This window comes from Leptodactylus fuscus, chromosome 4 (genome assembly GCF_031893055.1).
Source record: "Leptodactylus fuscus isolate aLepFus1 chromosome 4, aLepFus1.hap2, whole genome shotgun sequence".
Taxonomy (NCBI): Eukaryota; Metazoa; Chordata; class Amphibia; order Anura; family Leptodactylidae; genus Leptodactylus; species Leptodactylus fuscus.
Genome location: NC_134268.1, coordinates 25,394,654 through 25,419,718, shown reverse-complemented (window position 1 = coordinate 25,419,718; position 25,065 = coordinate 25,394,654). Strand labels below are relative to the sequence as shown.

At 41.1% G+C, this 25,065-nt stretch overlaps 1 protein-coding gene across 1 annotated transcript in view; it reads right to left on the bottom strand.

Moving 5' to 3' along the window:
- The window catches only part of CSMD3 (CUB and Sushi multiple domains 3), a 1,052,627-nt gene that overhangs the window by 366,602 nt on the left and 660,960 nt on the right, over positions 1–25,065 (bottom strand). Inside the window, exons 28-31 of the mRNA XM_075270295.1 lie at positions 16,505–16,696; positions 15,281–15,419; positions 11,067–11,254; positions 4,347–4,541 (exon numbers count right to left, since the gene is read on the bottom strand). Coding sequence (XP_075126396.1) covers positions 4,347–4,541; positions 11,067–11,254; positions 15,281–15,419; positions 16,505–16,696 — 714 coding nt within the window. The remainder of the gene's footprint in view (positions 1–4,346; positions 4,542–11,066; positions 11,255–15,280; positions 15,420–16,504; positions 16,697–25,065) is intronic.

Here is a 25,065-nt window from a genome sequence, read left to right as displayed (position 1 = left end):
TGCTTATGAAGGTCCATAACGGAGTCTCCAATGCAGATACGTCCATAGAGTAAATGCCTCAAGACATCCCACAGCATAGCCTAACTTCTTCAAGTCACGTTCATGTCTTTCTAGTTAAGTGTTTCCCAGACTCAGGGAGCCCATCAGAAAAAAAAAAAGTTTCCTTGGGCACCCCACCAAATAATTTTTGTCCAAAAGACAAAAATGTCCTAAAGATACAGATGTTATGGGCAGGGGTGAACCTAGCTTTTTTGCCGCCTGAGGCGGACGACAGAAAGCCAGAGGCAGAGTGGGGGGGGGGTGTTAGCAGGCAGAGAGCAGGCAGGGAGAGGACCTGCTCTCTGCTAAGCATGAGGGGAGGCCGCTGGAGCAGCGCTGCGTCCACAGGTCCTCCCTAATCCACCGCTCGCTTCCCGTGCCGGGCTGCCGAGACGAGCTGTCGCTTCAGGTCGCCTCATGAGAGGTGCGGCGCTGGTTACGGGAAAGCATGAGATCCCAACCCGAGTGTTGTGGCTTCCTGGTGAGTTTCCAAAGCATCTCAGTTGGGAATCATTGTTGTTATAGAGGAGCCTTTGGTCCCCTTCAAACACCAGGACTTAGAAGTGACAACTACCTCTGCAAAACCTGACTTGATAACCATCTCGTGTGGGAAATGTACCCTATACAATGACTAATAAGGTCAGTATGGTAATGTTCTTGGGCAGTATATCTACTGCTTACAATGTGTGTGCTGAAATTGAAAATTGCATACAGTTAAACAGATACATTGACCTGGAAACATGTTATTTGTGGAGCACATGGTATGGAGGCCTCTAGTTAACGTCTCCCAGGGTGAGTCATTTGGAAGTGATTGCCATTGGACATTGACAAGCTAGAATCATGGAGTAATGTAACATGATGAGGCATAAGTGCTATGATCGAAGGATGAGTCACCAGAGAGAAAGATCTGAGCGGTCCGCATGAGACGGCAATGCAATTTCATAAGTAAAATGAGGGAACATTTTAAATGAAAATAGTATATTACTGAAGGATAATTCCACTTAGGAAATGAGGTTGACTAATTAAAATCATTATGTGTGGTCCTTTAACTTACTGGAATAGCTCAGTATTTCACTTAGAGCTTCTGCTTGAAAATGCTCAGCGAAATGGTAATGCTTTAACATATGACCTTCAAAGACAACCCCGGCCCAAAAGCCCTTAGAGCAGCAGTTCTCAACCTGAGGGTCGCGACCCCTGTGGGGGTCGAACGACCAAAACACAGGGGTCGCTACATACCTCCCAACCGTCCCTGTCGGTGGGAGGTATGTCCCGGTTTCAACTGATCGGTGCCCGGAGGACGCTGCGCGCGCCGCATATTTTCTCCCTCTTTCTAATCTTCAAAAGTTGCGAGGTATGCCTAAAGCCATCAGAAAATACATATTTCTGATGGCTTTAGCCACTGAGAAGCTGCGCTACTGTCTGCAGCAGCGCTATTCAGCTGGAACGCACGCCGTTATGGACGCGTGTTCCAAACTGAATGGGGTCACTGCAACATGAGGAACTGCATTGTGGGGTCACAGCATTAGAAAGGTTTAGAACCACTGCCTTAGAGAGTGTATGGAAATCAAGGATCAGAGTCCATCACTTGGGAACCCCTCCAAAAGCCAGAATGGAGAGTTGCTCTATAAGACATTTGTCTACAGCAGTTTCAGTAGAAATATCTGACCGAAATAGGCTAGTCGCTCAACCCACAAAAATCTAGATGCGACTATGGCCCCCATGTAGTAAGTATTATATGTAGGGACATACAGTAACTTCTTTGGCTGGTATCAATGCTTACTGGGTGAACCATGCAAGATACATTTTGTGAATATTTGAAAGGTTTACCAATAAGTATTGGTTAAGAGCAAACTTGTTGAGTCCACAATGGAAGCGCTATTGTTATACTCTGGGGTTTCCTTAGAGAAAAATAAGCAAAGGTGATGGGGAGGTATAAAAAATTTTTTAAAAAAGTTTTTTTTCAAGCAGTCAATCTTCTATGCCAGGGTCTTGTGGTCTTTTGTGGCTTCTTCCAGAATCATTTGTCCTGGAGTCACCATTAAGGGCAGTGATTGGGCCCCATCGGTCACGTGAGGTGCACCAATATCATGACAAATACTTTGTATTCCAGTATTATATGAACCATGGACCATTCTGAAGGTGACCAATGATCTTTCCATATACACAAATGCTCTTTAACTAACAGGGGAGTAAAAAAAAAAAAAAGCCAAATACCTTTGGCGGTGGCTTATCTCTCTTGAGAACAAAGGTTTTGATATGTTAAAATTCAGCATTCATCATCCAATTCTCCAGACACATGCTACATAAGTTTTGGTCTAACACTTCATACACATTAGATGGTCAACCAGTCTTACCAAAATTGTTGGGTTTGATATCATAAGTCTTACATATGTGCAGGGGCGTAACTTGAGGAGGTGCAGAGGGTACAGTTGCACCGGGGACCAGGAGCCTTAGGGGACTCATAAGCACTGGCATCAGTATTAAGATGGCAGTTTCCATCTGGGCCATAAGTCAAGGAGACCCACAGATTACCGTAACCACATTAAGGTGGATTAAACTGCTTAGGACTCATAACCATCACTATCAAGAATTCACTGTAGGGATGAGGTGAGGGGCCCCGGAAAAAAAATTGCACAAGACTTTAGTTATGCCACTGCATATGTGCCCATATACCTTATAACACCAATAAAATTCCAATATCTATGGAATACTTAAATAATCCACATATTAATGCTAGTCATTGAATGACAGCCCAATCTTTAAGGATATAGGCAAATCCCTGAGGTTAATTATCCAAATAGTGAATTCATGGAACAATTGCACCTAGTGCAGTCAATTGTTTTACAAAATGGTGAAATACATAACTTTATACCATTTCTTTTTGAATTACAATAGAAATTTTGACTCCATTATTTGGAAAAATAGAACAAGGATTGAAAATTCAAATAGTATTTTTATATTTTAATTACTATTAATATTAGTCTTAAAACTGTTCTAACCCATGGGAAGAATATTCTATAGCTTTTAAGCATTGTTATATAAACTGTAGCAAACCACAGGCACTTCCCATGGATTATAATTATTCTCTATAAGAACCAACGTGATTGTTTGGAACCCACATGTAGCAATTTTGTCGTATTATGATATAAAAAAATTATAACGGAAATTTAAATATAATTCGAATAATACATAAAGTAGTTACATTGACATGAAATATTAAGAAAAAATATATTTATTGGTGCATAGCCATCACTTCATCTAATATCAATGTATCAATGATCATTCCCAATATTGATTTAGATTACAATGATATTTCTCTTTTTTTCAATCACTATTTGTTAGAAGACAAAAAAAACTATTAACACTTCCATTTCTGAAAGCATTTTTACTTTGCAGCATTTTTTTTTCACAGCTTCCTATAACTTTTGTTTGGTAGCCTATATCATGCTTATATTGTATTTTATACCGACTTAAAGGGATCCATCATTAAAACTCATTTTATTCTGCCTACCACGTAGGAATAGCCTTAATAAAGGCTATTCTTCTCCTACCTTTAGATGTCTTCTCCACCATGCCGTTCGGTATATAATCCGTTTTTTTGTCGGTATGCAAATGAGTTATCTTGCAGCACTGGGGGCGTCCCCAATGCTGCGAGAGAACTCTCCAGAGCTGCCTCTATCTTCTTCAGGAACGGGTCTTGCTCGCATCTTCTTCCGGGGGTTGGCTTCAAATTTCTAGACCTCGGGCAAAGCCAACTGCGCATGCCATCCATCCAAGAAAATGGCCGCCTACACAGTATTGTAAACGGCCATTTTATTGTGGCCGGCGGGCATGCGCAGTTGGCTTTGCCCTAGGCCTACAATTTTGAAGCCAACCTCTGGAAGAAGACCCGTTCCTGAAGAAGATGGAGGCGGCACTGTTTGAGCACTGGGGCCCGCCCCCTGTGCTGTGAGAGAACTTATTTGCATACCGACTCAAACCGGATTATATACCGAACGACACAGTGGAGAAGACATCTAAGGGTAGGAGAAGAATAGCCTTTATTAAGGCTATTCCTACGTGGTAGGCAGGAAAAAGTGAGTTTTAATGATAGGATCCCTTTAATGATTTTGATAATACTGTTTTTCTTGCATTTTCTATTTCAATTTGACCGTCATTTTTATATATCTCATTTGGCATCTGTTCAATACAAATTAATTTAGCCTATAGTGAAAGTGTTTACAATAAACATATGTCTTACCGATATATAAAACAGCATTAAATTGATGATAATTACTTTTACAGGTGCTTATTATATAAAATCTCACCATGACAGCTTGGTAACACTCGGTTCCAGCCTGGTCTTCCATCATCTCCCATGATGCATGTAAGTGTTGAATATCCTTGGAGGACATAGCCAGCATCACAATAATATGTGACGGTGGATCCAAGTTTATAATCCATACCGAGTCGTGTGCCATTCATTATATTTCCAGGGTCAAAACAGGATTCTCGAAGTTTGGCTGCAGAAAATAAAATAGAATTATTGGCGCTTAGTACATTAAAAACTTGATAAAATAACAGAACTTTAGATTGACTTAAGCTGTATTCATGATAACATTATTATTGTCCATTACTGTCATCCATGAAAAGATGACAGCAATGGACATTAACTATAGCACAGTAGCGGACACAGCAGCACCTACATCTGCATCTGTTCCGATTGACTATAATGTATGGGACATGATGGATGCTTTCTTCCGTCATGTTTTTTTTTATTTTTTTATTTTTTTTTTTTACTATTGCAGCAGAAGGAAAGTTTTTTTTTTTTTTTTTCCATCCTAAAAATAAAAAATATGACAAAAGAAAGCCTATGTCATGATTCTTACACTAGGGTGAAAGCAGACAAACACCCAACAGTGAAGGATGCCTCTGCATTTATCATTTAATGTCCATTGCATTCACGCTGTGACAGATGAGAGCAACAGACATTAAATAACAGTAGTGCGAACTTACCCTTAAGCTGCACCAAAATGATGAGAATCAACCATTTGTTCCTTAATCCATAACTGGATTACCTGCTACTAGGGTTGAGTGATCGGGATCGTAAAAGATCGGATTCTGATCGGCGATCGAGTAAATTTCACGATCGAGATCGGAATTCTGACCCGATCTTTTCCAGCGGGATTAAGATTGGAGGTTATCTCAAGATCGGCTCAACCCTAAAAGTGATTTTTCCCATAGAGAAGCATTGACTAGGTTTGAGAATCGGGATCGGAAAAGATCGGATTCCGTTCGGCAATCGAGCAAATTTCATGATCAAGATCGGCTGGAAAATGATCGGAAATCGGATTTTAAAATCGGTCTTGAAATCTCAAGATCGGCTCAACCCTACCTGCTACATATTTTATGTATTTGATCATTGTACATTTTAGTTTTTGGCACCTGCAAATATTGAATCTTCTATGGGGCAGTAAGGTCTATGGCTTAAACTAGTTTCACAGAAATGTTTGGGTTTCCGTTGTCCAGGTCCACTTGGAAACCCTTGGACCTCATAAATTGTAATTGGGTCCACCGGGTTTTCACCTGGTTTCTGTCTGAAAATTTTCTCAAGTGGATGGGGGATGGAATCTCTGAACGATCACCGAGCGCAAATGGGAACCTAGCGTTACCGGTTTCCATAATAATGCAAAAATACCGTACATAATACATAACAATGCATAAAAATTATAGTCAAATTTATATTGGCCAAAAATATAATACCTATATGAATTCTAAATATGTGTTTTGTTACAAAATACAAACAATTTTTAAATGAGAAATAAATATATATATATATTTAACATTACGCTTTAATTTCAAAATCCTAGACTTGTTCTAATCATCCAGAACAGGCAAAGAAGACATGACGGGACTTGATGTTGGGTCTTATAGCACAAAAATTAGAAGCAAAAAATGTATCAATTTCTTGGTGTTCAGTCTCTCTAAGGGTCCATTCACACGGAAGAAAATAGTGAGGAATTTGGTGTGAAATTTCAGCGCTGTTAAAAAAAAAAGCCTCCCATTGACTTCAATGGATTCCTTTTCTCGCTAGCAGAAAAAGGAGCCCATTGAAGTCAATGGGAGGCTTTTTTTCAGCGCTGAAATTCCACACCAAATTCCTCACCATTTTCCTCCGTGTGCATGGACCCTAACATTTCTCACTTTTCACTAATAAAATATATAAAAACATTACATTTTTTTGTAAGGCCTCTTGCTTCATTCAATTTGAAGATCACGAATCCCTTAGCCATGAGCAAAAGACATTTTTATTGGAATAGTTCCTTTTTGAAAAACGGATTACTAAATGTTCTGCTACTGGGACCCCCCAGAGATTCACATTTATTAACAAAGAAACCTTGAAAGGGTTAATTTCCCCTGTAATGTCACTACAGGAGCAATGCAGCATTGCACAAGTACAACAGTGACTAACTTTAAAAAATAAATATACGATTTTTGATATTCTTTCAGGAGATGTTATGCTATAGGTGCATTTATGTGGTTGTGATATGAATAGCAGCCCGTGGTGGATTTAGTTTCTCTATAATTTATAGGGAACTTGGAGTCCCCTGGTAAGTGTGTGAAATGATAATGGCAGACATGTATGAGTATTTAGAGAAGATTTTCTAAACTTGACAAATCCTTTAAGGAAGGTGCACACAGTGGACCAAACAAAAATAAAATGAGCTTAAATGTTGCTATCCCAACAGGATCTCCATCATTGCACATTACTGTAAGATGTAGTCACTTGAGCCTCGTACAACATGCACTTTACTTGATATAAATGAATGTGATATGACAGTCTGGTCAGGATAGTTTCCTAAAACATTTTACACAACCCTACAAAAATGTTAAGTTGATGATTACTGAGCCGAGGTGGGAATTACAATGTTACATGTCAACTGGAATCAGAAGTTATAAGAACACCGACAATTTGTTTTCAGCTATTTTGAGAGGAGCCACAGGAATCAAGCTCGTGGAAGTTCTTCTGTACTACGGGGTATTTGCTACTTTTTAGAGCTATGACAAGAATTTTGGAGGAGAGAACACAAACCATGATACTTATCATTATTAGAGATGAGCGAGTAGTATTCGATCAAGTAGGTATTTGATTGAATACTACAGTATTCTAAATACTCGTACTCAATCGAGTACCACACTTGTGCAATTGTTTTTTCTGGGGCCCCTACCTCATCCCTACAGTGAATTCTTGATAATGATGGTTATGAGTAGAGATGAGCGAGTAGTACTCGATCGAGTAGGTATTCGATCGAATACTACGGTATTCGAAATACTCGTACTCGATCGAGTACCACTCGCTGTTCGAATGTAAAAGTTCAATGTAGAACCAGCATTGATTGGCCGAATGCTATATAGTCGGCCAATCAACGCTGGTTCTTCTCCTACCTTTAGAAGTCTTCTCCGTGCAGCTTCCCCGCGGCGTCTTCCGGCTCTTCATTCACTCTGCCAGGCATCGGGCCTGGGCAGAGCCAACTGCGCATGTCCGCTTGTAGTGCGGGCATGCGCACTCGGCTCTGCCCAGGCCCGATGCCTGGCAGAGTGAATTCAAAGCCGGAAGATGCCGCGGGGACGCTGCAAGGAGAAGACTTCTCGGAGGATCCAGCCCGACCCTCACTCGTGGACTTGGTAAGTATAATTTGATCGAACGTTGCCTACCCCTGAAACGAGCATTTTCCCCCATAGACTATAATAGGGTTCGATATTCGATTCGAGTAGTTGGTTATTGAGGGGCTACTCGAAACGAATATCGAACCTCGAACATTTTACTGTTCGCTCATCTCTAATCATTATTATTAATAGTTATACCTTCCATTATGAGACACTTTATAAAGTCATGTAACTGTCTGATAGCATGACTCAACTCCCGGGTAGACGTTTTACAAAATTTTCCATTGAGGATGCAAAAACAAGACCATGAAAAAAAAATTCAAAAATATTTAATGGAGATATTTGTAGTGTTGATTTTTGACTATGGTAAGTTACAAGGTTCATCTTTTCAAGTTATTTAGCACACTGTACTAGATTGGAATGAAATGTAATAGAAGAAATAATACCGATCTCCTATGATTTGGTTCCAATGCTCTCTCAGTCACCCACCAACCTCTGTTCTTCTCCAACAATGATATGCCGACAAAAATTTGTGACCGATGCAGTCAGTAACTTACTGTAGTGGTGACTTGTCCGGTGGCATGTCAACACCTCTGAGGTCACCCTACTGCCAATACCCATGTTGACATGTCATCCTTGGAGCAGAAAGGACCAAGACCAGAGGAAAGTCTCTTTAGCATTGAAGAAGGATTGACAGATGAGTGCTAGGGGTTGGTATAACACGGCTGAACAACCTCTTTAATTAAAAAGAACTTCTAAAAAGAACACTCTTACCCCTGAAAATGAGAAAGAACCAGACAACGGCTGACACGTCAGGTGTACTCAAAGTTGAAGTGGAGTCTGTCATCAGAACCTGGCTCCTCAGTGTTTTCCCCTTTCCACTGTTTGGTCAATATAGAAATGAGCTCTTTGGAGCAATGAGGGTGTTGTTGTTGCTCTAAAGAATTTAGCGTCAACGCTCTCATTCATTGCTCCAACGAGCTTGGTAATATTCCCGCAGCAGAGGAACTCATTGGGGAAACACTGATTCAGTTGACCCTAACCTATCTCTCTGCAGGGCTCGTATGATATTCTGGGTTTTAGGGAAAAATTCCTATTAAGTTGGATCATGCACTTTGCAAAAAACGAATAAGATAATCCCACTCACTTCTAATAAAGCACACAGTGGCCAAAGTACATAGCTATATAGTTTGCAAATAATATTTCTCTCCCTAAGTAATACTGCCTGCTCAATACTGCCTACTGGAGGAAAAGCTGTATTCTGTTCAGGAGCCTTTCCATAGGCTTTTGGGCACCAAGCATGTGATGGTAGGTGCAAGTTCAAGTACTTGAAGATTCAAGGGTAGTGACACCCTCTTTAGGGCCAATGGCGCCTTCATTTCAACATGAGGTTGCCTGCACATGTCAATGCTATGTATACAGATGCTTTATGGTCTCTATAGGTCCTTATTACACAAGGTCCATGTAACATAACTGTTTCTCTGTCTGTATAATGGAAGGCACCCCAACGAGGCCATGAAACTGTATGCATGCCGTCTTATAAAGCTGAACAACATGGAACTGTATTATAACCTTGAGGCCTATGAATGCTAAATTTATCTTCATTACCAGTGAAATATCTCCACGTCTGCTCTAAGTTACAGTTAAAAGAAATCACTTTTATTGCAGTGACACAACACTGCTTTATATAAATTCTATAGTGTATTTCTGTATCACCGAGTAATCCTGTTTGGAGATAATTAAAGACTTAGTCTTTTCACATCAGACAAATTCCGAGTATCAGGGGTCAACTATTACCTTGAGGTAAAAAGAGATTGCAAATGGAATATGAATTGGCTTTAAAGTTTAATTCCAGAATAAAGCGTCGATAGTTACTTTGAATAAAGCTAGAATATTACAGAAATACTTAGGTTGCATGGGTTAAAGAGTGAACTTCCGGAGGATTGCTTAGGTTGCTTAGCCAATCCATTGACGTTCCATTTCACGACTTCTGAAACTGAACATCACCATCACTCTTCTTCCTCCCCTATCTCCATCAATACTTACCAAGCCTTTCTGTGTCCAGGAACGGCACCTCCATGTCTTCCTGTTTTCTAGCAGTGGGTGGAATAGGATAGCCCGGGAGACGTGGAGAGCGGGAGAGGCTAGTAATGGGTGGGATCGATAGACTTCATGAGAGTGGAGTGGGCTTAGTGAGACAGTGAGGGTGGGTTGGGTTAGGCTTAGGGAGATGGAGGGTTTGTAATAGAATTAGAGAGGAGGGGTGCTGAATGAGAGCAGTGTAGAAGCTACACAGGAAGCTGCACCGCAGGAAGATAACACCATGTAAACAAAGGGAGAGAATGCCAGCAGCAACCAGAGACACCCAGAAAATCACTCTAAACACTGCTAAAGGTATATGGGTGCACTTATTAACCCATCACTAGCACTAACAGACCTACAAACCTAGGGGTTTGTCTATTGAGACCCCCCCCCCCAACCAAAGTGAAAGTTACTTCTGCTATGTGAATGAAGTGGTACTGTTTGTGGATGACCCCCCCCCCCCCCTCCACTCCATTTATTTCTATAGAACTGACAGAACAGTGTGCTATCCGGTGATCATGCATGTATTTTACAACTCCACTCACACCGAAGACTTGCGGACCCAATTTTTCATGGTGTCAGATGTTGAACACCCACTTAAAAGATATTTATCCCCCATCATGTGGATTAAAGAAGCAGTCCACTTTTTTATTGTGCCTCTCACTTGCACAATGGTGGTTCATTGAGGTGGTATATGGGCTAGCATACTAGTTGTGTAGGTAAAGGACCCACAGTGACCCACATGACCTGCTTCCAAACTTCCAGAGATCACTGTATGATATACTGAAGTAGAAGAAAGATACGGCACTGAGCCGACCCTAGTGTAGTAAATTCAGCACAAGTATGAGTAAAGGTAAGCAAATGGAAAGCCGCTCACCTTAGGGGGTTGTGTAGGACACAACAACCCCAACATTTAAAAATATGTTAGAAACCGAGAGGGAAGCAGCTGGAAGAAACGTCACTGGGACGTAGAGGCATCCTTATGAAGATTTTGGTCCCAGTCTGTTGATATACTAAAGTGGAACTCAAGCTTTCAACGTATTCCCATAAGAGCCTTATTCTGAGTTCCATAGGAAAACACTAAAAGCCACTGCAGTGAACCGGAAGCTAAGAAGCAGGATATATGGGAAAGATTGGGGCAATATATCTGCAGAATAACACACCCCTTACTGAACCATTGATGTAGAAACAGAGCAATAAAAAAGTCAACCATTACTTTAAGTATTGTTATCATGACGATACCCATATTACTTTATAGCAACCATTAGATATTGAGTAGACCGAAGCACTGACATCACCTTTGTATTCCAGATGAAAACCGGTGAAACTAACAGATCCGTCACTCCTAAAGGCCAAATGCATGTTGTTGGAACCGCTCTCAATTCTTTCTGGTAATTTGCTGTCCTGAAAACTTCCAATCAGAGGACTGTTTCCATCTGGCCCATCATAAATATACAGGAAGTCATAATTTGGCTCGATGCTGAAACTGCGAGACAAAAACCAGTCAATTAATTACCACTCATACATTTCAATGAGATTTCCACATTCAATGAGTTTAATTAATTTGCAAGTACATGCCCTTTGACAGCCTCTCCCGAACACGTTGCTATTTATTCCAGTTTTTACTGTGCATTAGATATTATATTATTTAGCAAAAATATTATTTGTCTTTAGATTTTAAGAGGGTCATTGTATAGCATTGCATTAAAGGGGATGAAAAAAAGAATAAAAAGTTATACATTGAGGTGTTAAAACAAAATGTAATAGATAAAAGAATATTCATTTTACAGCAGACAGATGTACTAAACCAGGAAAGTGCTCTTATACTTTATGGAATAATACGGGTAATATTGCTATGTCATTTAGAGTCGGTGCGGCACTGTAATTATATCAAATTTTTAATTTAAAAAATTTAAATAATAGAATCCCTTTGATCAACAAAAATAGAATCTCAAAGGAGCCCAGTTATTAAATATTAATATTTTGTGAATTATATGAAATATATAAGAAAGTAATATTTCTATTTTGTATGATTTATCGAGTCGTGTACTGGGCTTTTATTATTATATTGTAGCTGTAGGTAGGAGACAAGACTTAAAGGGGTTCTCTCATTAGAATCTCGTTTTAAGCTAAACCCACATCGGAATAGCCTTAAGAAACGCTATTCTTCCCCTACCTTTAGATGTCTTCTCCACATCGCCATTTCTTAGATTTTCCGGTATGCTAATTACTTTTCTCGGAGCACTGGGGGCAGTCACTAGCACTCAAACAGCACTGGGGGCGTCCCCAGTGCTGCAAGAAAACTATCCAGTGTCACCTTCTTCTTGGTCTCCTCCTCCGCCTCTTGTGCCTTGTCCCATCACGTCTTCTTCAGAAAGCACCAACTGCGCATGTCTGTCGCTATGTTTCTGTGGCCGAACGGGAGTGGCCACAGGAAAATGAAAGAAGAGATGGAGGTGGCGAACAGAGAAGGCGGCACTGGATAGTTTTCCAGTGGACGCCCCCAATACTGCGAGAAAACAAATTAGCATATGGACGAAAACTAGGATATCTAAAGAATGGCAGCACAGAGAAGACATCTAAAGGTACGGGAAGAATAGACTTTCTAAAAGCTATTCCGATGTGGGTTTTGCCAAAAACATGATTATAATGCTATAATCCTTTTATATTATTAGATTTAAGAGGGTTTCATGTTTTAGAGATGTCCCTGTACAATACATGGATAATTGTTATAGTACCCTAAGAAGAGATACTATTTTTTTCATTGATACTTTCCACTGTCAGCCATTGACCCAGTTTCAGTGTCCAACAGTAACCTCATTGACCATATGTTCAAAACCAACCAAAAACAGCTGCCATTGCCTAGTTTTGATCATGTTGTCTCTGAGGTTACTGGTGCTTACTGAAATTAGGCAAATGACCTCAAAGACTGGAACATCAGATGTGGGAGGGATTTATTACCTGTGATTTCATTGGAGAGGAGAGTGGAGTGATATGACTGAGTAATTCATAGTCATGTACATAGGCCCCTAGAAAAGAATTGGTCAGTGAGCTATCCGGAAAACACACTGACCATTCATTTGGTCAAGTGCAAGGGAGCTAAGTTTTTTTTTCAGTGGTATTGCCTAAAAACACCGTCTTCTGCCCTCTTTCCTTCCATGTATAGTCTCTCTGGAACGGAGGCAGCTACTTCTTCCTACAACCTCTTACAACTATCTGTCTGTCTGTCTGTCTATCTTATCTATCTATCTATCTATCTATCTATCTATCTATCTATCTATCTACCTATCTACCTATCTTCAGACTTGTCTGAAAGTGAACTCGCACTTAAAAATATGACTTTTTAAAATATTTTCAGTTTATTTGTACAGAACATTGTAGACTCTACGCTGTGGGTGGCGCTGCACTAGACATCCTGTATAATTTTCCCTAATTAACTTACATGAAATCTTTATTAAATTTTGTTAGGAGTTTATCATGATAAATGGAACGTCTCAAGAGAGCTGCAAACGTAATCCCAGCACAACTTGATCTTTTATCATTTAGAAGTATCTGCATATATCATGTTCCTACGCGCACCTGAAGGAAGTTTGTTGGAAACAAAAGATCATTGTTTCTAAGTTAAAGGAGATAGATCATCATATAAACATATGGTTTAGGTTAAGGCCTCTTTTAGTGAGTCGCACCAAAGCCACTTCATTTCCTGTTTTATCAAAATCACTTTTCAGGACTCATTATGATCATAGGCACCTACCTATAGATAGTGCAGGACTCCCTAGGTCCAGGACTGTATCTACTAAATAATATGGCCAGAGCTACAGACATAAATTACTTTCATAAAATGAGTTTGCGTTTACTGCTGACATTTGCCCTGTCAATAACATTCATCTTGTCCTTTGTTCCAATGACGATGTCCCAAATTACCATCCATTTTATTTAACAGACAAATAAGTAACAGTAACATCTGGCAAACTATTTCCATCCACCCGGCTATATCTAATTATTTTCTGATAAGTGGATGTACCCTATTAATTAGCTTTCTTTTCTCTCCTGTCCATCACCAGTTAGCAACATGGTGATTAAGGACAAGCAACTCATGTGAAATATAGAAGCAATTAGCAACCCATTACACATTCAACAGGGAATATCACAAATAGACAAAAGCTACAGTATAAAAAACAATCACCAAATATAACACACTTAACATCCGCATGTCCCTCTCTATTGTATACCCAACTGAGATACCCCTCGTTTCGTACTTTTACATAACCAGCTGTTTAGTCTCGGATTGATTGTGATAATTGCTTTGTAAAATTATTCAGTTATGATTTCTTGCTTTAGGTTCTTTTTGCTCTGTCTGAACTCTCCTCTATTCCCTCTGCTCCTCAAATAGTTATTCTTAGCCTTACCTGTGTATATTGACAGCTTATCTGCCAATCGAGCCTGGGGCGGGTTCTGGACTTCCTTTGAACAGGTCATCAGCCCACACGTTTGCTGACTATTGTGACGTTGTCCTTGCTAAGAAGTTCTCTTTGCTATTGTATTTTCTGACCTTTGGCTTTTCTTGTTACTACTCTTTCTGATTGTGATTCTGTACTGCTTTGTCTCTCCGGCTTTGACTCTTGGCTGGCTGTATCTTCTTCTCTGTTATGTTATCTTGTCTGTGTTTTGTGTTTACACTTATCTAGAGAAGGGACTGTCACCCAATTGTCCCTGTCATTTGGACAGTTGGGGCAAGTAGGTAAGGACAGGGGCTGGGTCAAGTTTATAACTCATTGTCTGTCTTTCCTTTCTATATGTAAGAATAAATACAGCTGAAGTAGCTTAGATTGCAAAGCTGTGGAAATCGGGGACGAGATCTATAATTTTGCAGGCCAATTTCCTTCTTTGTAGAGTATATCCATAAATCTGCAGCAATGAGGGATTTCTCCATATTTTACCTTTTACAGGGAGAACTCAAAATAAAATATCTATAAAGTGATAATTCCAATTGGAATTAAATGGGGTGTAAAGGTATTTAAATAAAATTTCTAAAATCAACAAATGGTATATAAAAAGTCTATACTCAGCTGTTAAATATCCATTTGCTCCATTGCTGCCACTACAATGGTCCTACCTAATCCTACAGTGATGATGCAATTACATGTGTCTACGTCTGTAATATATTACTGTGTGTTATCCTGTATCTGTATTACTAGGCTGCTGTAACATACTGAAATTTCCCCACTGTGGGACTATTAAAGGATTATCTTATCTTATCTTACATGACTACTGTAGTCAATCATGATCCTCAATGGTGATTACTCCATGGAAAGTACATGACTACTGAGGCTAGTGCTTAGTAGTACTGGGAGAGATGGCCAGCAATGCTGGAGTAACAGGAAATTGGCAATTTTCAGGTTAACTATAACAGATGTTATATAATCTCATAGTAAGGAATCTTAAGGAACCGATCGCTGTGGCTTAACTTCAGACTCTGAAATCCAAGGTAAGTCATGTTGTGTACACTTACCTAATGAAAGCCAAAGAGATGACATAATCTGGGTTCACTGTGATAGTCCAGTCACAATCTCTACTGTGTGGATACGGATGAGGAAAGTTTGGAGACAAAATGAAACCAGCAGAGCCAGTTAGATTTCCACCACATGGAGCTGGGAAAAAAAAGTTGACAAGAACGTATCAGTAATAGAGATGAGCGAACAGTAAAATGTTCAAGGTTCGATATTCGTTTCGAGTAGCCCCTCAATATTTGACTACTCGAATCGAATATTGAATCCTATGATAGTCTATGGGGGGAAATGCTCGTTTCAGGGGTAGGCAACATTTGATCAAATTGAACTTACCAAGTCCACGAGTGAGGGTCGGGCTGGATTCTCCAAGAAGTCTTCTCCGTGCAGCGTCCCCGCGGCGTCTTCCGCCTCTGAATTCACTCTGCCAGGCATCGGGCCTGGGCAGAGCTGACTGCGCATGCCCGCACTACAAGAAAATGGCCGCTTATAGTCAAAGCGGCCATTTTCTTGTAGTGCGGGCATTTGCAGTCGGCTCTGCCCAGGCCCGATGCCTGGCAGAGTGAATGAAGAGCCGGAAGACGCTGCGGGGACGCTGTGCGGAGAAGACTTCTAAACGTAGGAGAAGAACCAGCGTTGATTGGGCAACTGTATAGCATTCGGCCAATCAACGCTGGTTCTGCATCAAATTTTTCCATTCGAATAGCGAGTAGTATTCAATCGAGTACGAGTATTTTGAATACCGTAGTGTTCGATCGAATACCTACTCGATTGATTACTACTCGCTCATCTCTAATCAGTAACTTTTTAAAACGTATTTATTGATGAGTGAAATCTATGACTTTTTCTAATGTTTTCTGTAGAGGAGTTATCTTCTATTGTGATCCGGTCAGTCTTCTTTATGATATAAGTGAGGTCACTGCCATAATGTAAATCCCTACAGAATTCTGGATATACAATTTATTTATTTTTTTAAAATAAAGAAGGAAACATGGTAAAATATATGTACTGAGTATAGTCAATTTTTTGTCAATCATTCCATTCAAGGCATAATTGCTTGCTGACTGTGAAGGAGATTTTTTGCTCTGTAACATTCAACACGTTATTTATTCCATAGACAAGTAGAATAAAACATCAGACAATGTACAATGCCCAGAATAGGCTGCATTTTGAAAAAGAAAATTCATATGAAAAAAAATTGATATTATGCAACTGAAGCTAGACCTTACCAATACATGATGGAGGGCTGGGCTGCCAGAAGAAACGGTTGTCTACTTGAATACAAGTAATTCTCTCCTCCCCTTGGAGTTCATATCCAGGATCACACTGAAAAATCACAGTATCCCCAGGTTCTCGGCCATCACCATTTCTAGTTCCATTCATTGGAACCCCAGGATCTCGACACGCTGTCGCCACCGAACCTGAAATGTAAAAATATAGATATGTGATATAATTATTCAGAAGTTATTCATATTTTGTTGCACTTACATTCCAATTTTCTTAAACAAAAGCTTCCTCTATTCAACCTAGTTGAGGGGATATTGTCACTCCATAGGGAAAGACCACCATTTAGGTGTTTAGAGTCTTATTAAGCCATGAGCGCTCCACTGTGCAAAGGAACATGGGAAGATAGACTTGCACATTTTCAGTCAGCGCCCTCTATTGGTGTGCATACTTGAGGCACTGGCATCCTAATTACATCATGGAAGTCAGATTTGCATATTCTTCCTCTATTCAACCTATTCATTTATTATTGAAGTGAATTATTAAAAAACTCCCTAGTTGGAACAGGATGTACAAAAAAATGGTAATTTCTACTGACTTTTGAGATTGGAGAGATCATTGAAATTATAGGCCAGTTTGTGCTCCCCCCCCCCCCCCCCATGAATCTTCAATCCACCATTTAGAGGCAAGTTTCCAAATCAGTGAACCATCGTGTGGACAAAACATTGATCAGTTTAGGATAAAAGAAGGGCTGTCCAACGTGGGTCAATATTATACAGCAGTATAGGACATGTAGGTCATGTTCATAAAATGGATTGGATGTTATTAGGAGTTTCTCAGGAGGTCAAAATTTTGGAGGGGGTCTCATATGGTAAAAATGGGGATCATTGACCTAGAGGAGGGTGCTATTGCATTCACAGTATATATGGCGTTTGTAAACTGTATTAATCTTAGGCTATACATTACACCCACTTCATGGCCACTATCAAGAAACCACCCCATGGCCTTCACACTCCCCAATTCATACTTTTGCTGTGAAGAGAACAAGAAGAACGGCAAAGAGTTTGGCCAACACAATTGTTATTGATGTGTCTCAACTGCCGCCTAAGTTGTTTGATACAGGACACACTTTGCTTCAGGCGTATTCTTAAACAAATTTCAATTGCGTTAATATTTTAAAATGCGTAATATTTAAAGATGTAATTCTCTCTCAAAGTTTTTATTAGATCTATTTTTCTTTATATTTTTTTTATGACCTGGTCTGAACTTTTCCCTCTTACACTGTGTGTTAAGGACCAGTTTTCTGCTCACTGGTAATGCGCCTATTTACATTGTGGATATTACGTGTTTGCATCACTTTTTATTTATACATTGTATATAGTTGTTGTTTTATACACGTATTGGCAGTGACATAAGGCAAGGAATTCTGGTGGAAGAACACAGGGCTGCCGTGGAACAAGACAGTGACATGGGATACTGGAGAACCAGGGACAGACGAGTAGGTTTTTTTTTTTTTTAAATTATTATTATTATTTTCACCTCCTCTGGCCCTTTGTGGAAAGTTGTATATCATGGACAATGCCTTTAAGGCTTTTGGAATGTCCGTGGTGTGAAGGGGTTAAATAGGGACAATATTCTATCATGTTTCTTGTTTTTATTTTGGATATCGACATCAAAAGACAATTAATTTGACTATGGTTACATTCATTCTGCATTCAATCTGCAATTCAGATCTTCCACCTTTACACTGTAATTATAAGGGCTCGTTCACACGGGCACTAAGGGGGCGGATTATGGTGCGTAATCCACGTCATAATCCACCCCCTCACAATGGTGATCTATGTAGACTGCCAGGCTACCTTTCTTCAGGCGGGCTGCCCTCGTGGCAGAACCCTCCGGAGTTGACCCATTCATTTGAGCCTGCTCCAGAGGATGAAGCCGGGACTGTCAGAAGCTACGACAGTCTTGGCAGGTGGGTTTTGACTAGAGATGAGTGAGTAGTGTTCGATCGAGTAGGTGTTCGATCGAATACTACGGTATTCTAAATACTCATACTCGATCGAACACTACTAGCTGTTCGAAGTTTAAGGTTCAATGCAGAACCAGTGTTGATTGGCAGAATACTATACATTCTGCCAATCAATGCTGGTTCTTCTCTTACCTTTAGAAGTCTTCTCCATGCAGCGTCCCCACGGCGTCTTCCGGCTAGAATTCACTCTGCCTAGGCATCCGGCCTAGGCAGAGTCGACTGCGCATGCACGGGCATGCCCTTGCATGCACAGTCGGCTCTGCTCAGGCATCGGGCCGGGCAGAGCCGACCGCGCATGCGCAGTCGGCTCTGCCTAGACCCTGATGCCTAGGCAGAGTGAATTCCAGCTGGAAGACGCCACGGGGGTGCTGCACCGGGAGAAGACTTCAAGGGGAATCTGGCCCAACCGTCACTCGTGGACTTGGTAAGTATAATTTTATCAAATTTTGCGTACCTCTGAAACGAGCATTTCCCCCCATAGACTATAATAGGGTTCGAAATCCACTCGAACAGCTGAACAGTGTGCGGCTGTTCGAATCAGATTTCGAACCTCGGACATTTTAGTGTTCGCTCATCTCCAGTTTTGACCCGAGAGTGAGGCAGCTCCCCGTATTACTCTTGGTGCCAAAATCCGCTGTACCCCCCCCCCCCCCATGTGAACTTAGCCTAAGTACTAAGCTTAGATTCTCGAAGGAAATGCTTGAGACATGTTCCCAATTTCGATGAAAACCTAGCAGTCTCCAATATGTTAACTCCATCAAGAAATGGACTCTCTATCATTTTACAATATCCCCTTTATAACTGACGGTGATATTGTATAATTATATGTTAATAAAATGCATTACTGTAGGTGCCGGCTGTCCTATAGCACATCATCAATCTTTAGAAAATGTAATATACATTTCCACCTTCCCCGAGGGTATTGGTTATCAATCTAATAAGGCGAGCCCATAACTCTGTTAATGATCTTATTTTTTTAAATAAAAAAAAAATGAAATAATCCTAGAAGATTCTGAATTACAATATCTAATTAGAAAAATTCTATTCACACCTTAATTTGACATGGAATTAGTAAGATATACAATTGGAAGGCATCATTTGCATTAAATCTGCACATCAAAGTGATAATTATCTCTTTTGTATCTAGCATGTCAGAACATAATTAAAAATATTAAGATGATTAAGGCATTGACCAGAAAATTATAAACCTACTGGTAAAATAAATATCATTTACTGACAAACTAAACACACTTTTAAAGGAAAAGTCTATTTTATTTTTTAAGGGAATTGGTCTCTATGTATATTTGTCAATATCCAGTCTTCTTTTCTTCACCAGTGGGGGGAGAGCTTGTGCTTATATAGAGTGGTCAATCTGAACAAACAGATCTTCAGGAGTTCACAAACACTAGGTGAAAGTCTAAGTCTAATAGTTGTATTTCTCCTGTAATTATGAAGTATCTGTTTAAGATCTTTTATCAGTTTTATCCTATTAAAATTTTATGCAAAAATCAACAACTGGGTATTACCATTACCCTTATCAAAATAGTGTGTCCCTACATAAGATGAATTAATTCTGAATTATTATTGGTAGTAACTGAATTAGGTTATGATGACATACCAGTACTGGGGGTTATCTGTTCACCTTACTCACTACACACGTGCATTTGATCTAGATACAATCATAAAAGGGAACTCGACTTTCACGATCCCTTACAGTGCAGACATCACTCTAGGCTACACAGAAGTGAAGCAATCTTTTACACTCACCCATCCATACAAAGTTGACACCACTCATCACTTAGGTCCGGTTCACATCTGCGTTGGGGTTTCCATTCAGGAAGTCCACTTGAGGACCCCCTGAACGGAAACCTATATGCATTAGAGAGAAACCCACAGCCTCAAACTATAATAAATTTTAGATTTAATATACATAATAGAGATGAGCGAGTAGTGTTCGATCGAATACTTCGGTATTCGAAATACTCGTACTCGATGAACACTACTAGCTGTTTGAAGTTTAAGGTTCGATGCAGAGCCAGCGTTTATTGGCAGAATGCTATACATTCTGCCAATCAACGCTGGTTCTTCTCTTACCTTTCCGAAGTCTTCTCCGCGTTGCATACCCGCGTCTTCTTCCGGGTGGAATCCACTCTGCCTAGGCATCCGGCCTAGGCAGAGCCGACTGCGCATGCGCGGGCATGCCCTCGCATGCGCAGTCGGCTCTGCTCAGGCGTCGGGCCAGGCAGAGCCGACCGCGCATGCGCAGTCGGCTCTGCATAGGCCCCGATGCTTATGGCAGAGTGAATTCCAGCCGGAAGACTCCGTGGGGGCGCTGCACCGGGAGAAGGCTTCAAGGGGAATGCAGCCCGACCATCACTCGTGGGCTTGGTAAGTATAATTGTATCGAATTTTGCCTACCCCTGAAACGAGTTTTTCCCCCCCATAGACTATAATGGGGTTCAAAATCCATTCAAACAGCCGAACATTGTGCGGCTGTTCGAATTGGATTTCGAACCTCGGACATTTTAGTGTTCGCTCATCTCTAATACATAACAAAGATACAGTCCGTTACAAGATGTAATTAAAGAAAAATATATGTAAAAAAAAATGTGAGATAAGAAGGAAAAGACCTGATTTGTTTAAGTCTGGCTGGGAGCTTCAGAATAAGATGATGGACCAATACCCCATTAGGCCCCAAAGAATCTGACCCTGAAATCGTAAACTTCATCCCGTTTATGTGCCCCTGACCACCCAAGCTACTTCCTGTAACCTCCTACTTGTGACATAATTTATTCTTTGATCAAACTATAAACCCTTTGACCAGGAAATATTCTCAGTCTGCTGCTGCAATGTCTGCAATGGTCAGAAACCCTGGTTGGCTAACTAAATTACCACACAGGACTTCCTTCTTCCTTGGTCAACTGAGCTTTGAATTGCACATTATGTCTACTGCACACATTACGTTGAGCTTCCTGGACTGCGCATCACAATGACTAAACCAATTACACAGGCTGTGCTGACACATAAGAGCAAACCTCTGATGCTAGGTTCACACCTGCGTTCTGGTCTCTGTTCTGTGGTTTCCATCCTCTGCATGCAAGAAGACAGAAACCACAAACCGGGTCCGGCTGTGAGCGGCGGTGAGCGTTTTATGCTCTCCACCGCGAAACAGGATTTTTTAAACCGGACACAGAGTACTGCATGTCCGACTCTGTGTCCGAATTTTAAAAAAACGGTTTCGCGGCAGAGAGCATAAGATGCTCACCGCCGCTCACGGCTGGACATCTTTCAAACCCATTCAAATGAATGGGTGAGAAAGAGTCCTGCAGGTTTCCATCTCCTGCCTCTGTTTTGTGCAGGAAACGGAAACCTGCAGAACGGAGACCCGGGCGCAGATGTGAACGAGCCCTGAGCAATACCAAGTACAACAGGTAAAATACAATGTGTACAATATAACATACAAATATCCTTCCTCACAATGAAAAATACAAAAAAACATGTCAATTCAGGTGACAGATCCTCTACAGGTGACGACTATATCCACTTTTTTTTTCCCATCAAGAGACCTTGGTACAAATATAATTAAAGTTTACATCTTACCAATGATACAACCACTTTTCATATATGAATAGTACTGGTAAATATATGAAACTTTGTAACATATCTTATTAAAACTATATTTCCTTCTCCCCTTATCTGGCTGTTTTTCTCCTCCTTCCGTTTTCTCAGGGTCTTATCACTAATAGCAGGTGTATCAGCAGCGCACACAGAAATCTATAGAGAAGGGAGGAGGAGGAGAAGGCTGTTGCTGGCTAGCTAATTGATTTATTTGCCTCCAACAAACTGGTAGATCATTATTTTGCAAGTTGTTCAGGCAGATTACACTTGTGTGGACCATCTGCATTGTTGACTTGCATTGCCTGGCACCGGTTTCTACATTCATCTGCCCAGAAATTCATATAAATAGCTGGGTAGCACCAACCTCCTACCTCCAACCACTCCCTCAGTGTGATTGTGTTCTTCCAAGTCGCACTGCAAGAAGGTTCCTAACCTACTTTTAATGTGACATACCAGATTTATTAAGACCTATGAATAGTTCTGGCAAATCTTCAGGGTCCATGAAAATGAGACATGAACTCTAGTTTTTATGGCATAGCAGAACTACTGGAAAAAGCCGGGTAGCAATAACCAACCACCTGATGTGAACCTTCCTAGCCTTGTGATACCCAGCTCTTTCTGGTACCTCTTGTGGCGAGTCCTAGCCTTTTTGCTGGCTAAAAGTAAACCCTACCTTATTAAAGTCAATCACTAAGCTGTCCAATACTAAGGTGCCATGATGTTTTCAGATGTTGAAGGCATCATTAAGTTGTTGCCCTCCTCGTGACTGTTGAGGTCTGTAATTTGAACCAGGAGTTGCAGACATCAGCAAGGAGGCTGGAAGACACTGGAAAAGTCCAGTAAAGAAGACCATACGTCACAGCAAAGTTCAGCATAATCAAGCATGAGTGCTTTTTTTTTTTTTTTTTTCCCTTTTTCTGCATCTTTCCTGACCTCTGATTATAATATTGAGGGGTCTGAAGAGACCCCAGTGTATAATACTACCACTTCTGGCTATGAAATTTACAGATTAACCTTGCAAATATTTGCAAAATCAATCTAACAAGGTGTGCCCATTCCTAATACTCATCCCTGTAGCTGAAAATTCATTTTTTCTGAAGATGTCAAATGTATTTTCTGTCTAATACTGTATGCACGGGATGTTCTCTAAAGTATACATGCAATGGTTAATTAGTAGAGATGAGCGAACACTAAAATGTTCGAGGTTCGAAATTCGATTCGAACAGCCGCTCAATGTTCGTGTGTTCGAACGGGTTTCGAACCCCATTATAGTCTATGGGGAACAGATACTCGTTAAGGGGGAAACCCAAATCCGTGTCTGGAGGGTCACCAAGTCCACTATGACAACCCAGGAAATGATGCCAACACCTCTGGAATGACACTGGGACAGCAGGGGAAGCATGTCTGGGGGCATCTAACACACCAAAGACCCTCTATTACCCCAACATCACAGCCTAACAACTACACACTTTACACACTCAATACCACCTCTCTGACAGTAGGAAAACACCTTGAAACATGTGTATTTGGCACTTGCAGTGAGGAGAGCTTGTCACCAGCAGTGAATTTGGCCCTTGTAGTAAGTTGAGGTTGGCACCAACATTTGTTTTGAAAATCAGGGTGGATTGAGCCTCTAACCAGCAGAGTTTGGGCAAATTCATGGTGGAGGGAGCCTCTAAAAACCCCAGTTTGGACCAATTCATGGTGGAGGGAGCCTCTAAAAACCCCAGTTTGGACCAATTCATGGTGGAGGGAGCCTCTAAAAACCCCAGTTTGGACCAATTCATGGTGGAGGGAGCCTCTAAAAACCCCAGTTTGGACCAATTCATGATGGAGGGAGCCTCTAAACAGCCCAGTTTGGGCAAATTCATGGTGGAGGGAGCCTCTAAAAACCCCAGTTTGGACCAATTCATGGTGGAGGGAGCCTCTAAAAACCCCAGTTTGGACCAATTCATGGTGGAGGGAGCCTCTAAAAACCCCAGTTTGGACCAATTCATGATGGAGGGAGCCTCTAAACAGCCCAGTTTGGGCAAATTCATGGTGGAGGGAGCCTCTAAAACCCCCCAGTTTGGACCAATTCATGGTGGAGGGAGCCTCTAAAAACCCCAGTTTGGACCAATTCATGGTGGAGGGAGCCTCTAAACAGCCCAGTTTGGGCAAATTCATGGTGGAGGGAGCCTCTAAACAGCCCAGTATGGGCAAATTCATGGTGGAGGGAGCCTCTAAAAACCCCAGTTTGGACCAATTCATGGTGGAGGGAGCCTTTAAACAGCCCAGTTTGGGCAAATTCATGGTGGAGGGAGCCTCTAAAAACCCCCAGTTTGGACCAATTCATGGTGGAGGGAGCCTCTAAAAACCCCAGTTTGGACCAATTCATGGTGGAGGGAGCCTCTAAAAACCCCAGTTTGGACCAATTCATGGTGGAGGGAGCCTCTAAAAACCCCAGTTTGGACCAATTCATGATGGAGGGAGCCTCTAAACAGCCCAGTTTGGGCAAATTCATGGTGGAGGGAGCCTCTAAAAACCCCAGTTTGGACCAATTCATGGTGGAGGGAGCCTCTAAAAACCCCAGTTTGGACCAATTCATGGTGGAGGGAGCCTCTAAAAACCCCAGTTTGGACCAATTCATGGTGGAGGGAGCCTCTAAAAACCCCAGTTTGGACCAATTCATGATGGAGGGAGCCTCTAAACAGCCCAGTTTGGGCAAATTCATGGTGGAGGGAGCCTCTAAACAGCCCAGTATGGGCAAATTCATGGTGGAGGGAGCCTCTAAAAACCCCAGTTTGGACCAATTCATGGTGGAGGGAGCCTTTAAACAGCCCAGTTTGGGCAAATTCATGGTGGAGGGAGCCTCTAAAAACCCCCAGTTTGGACCAATTCATGGTGGAGGGAGCCTCTAAAAACCCCAGTTTGGACCAA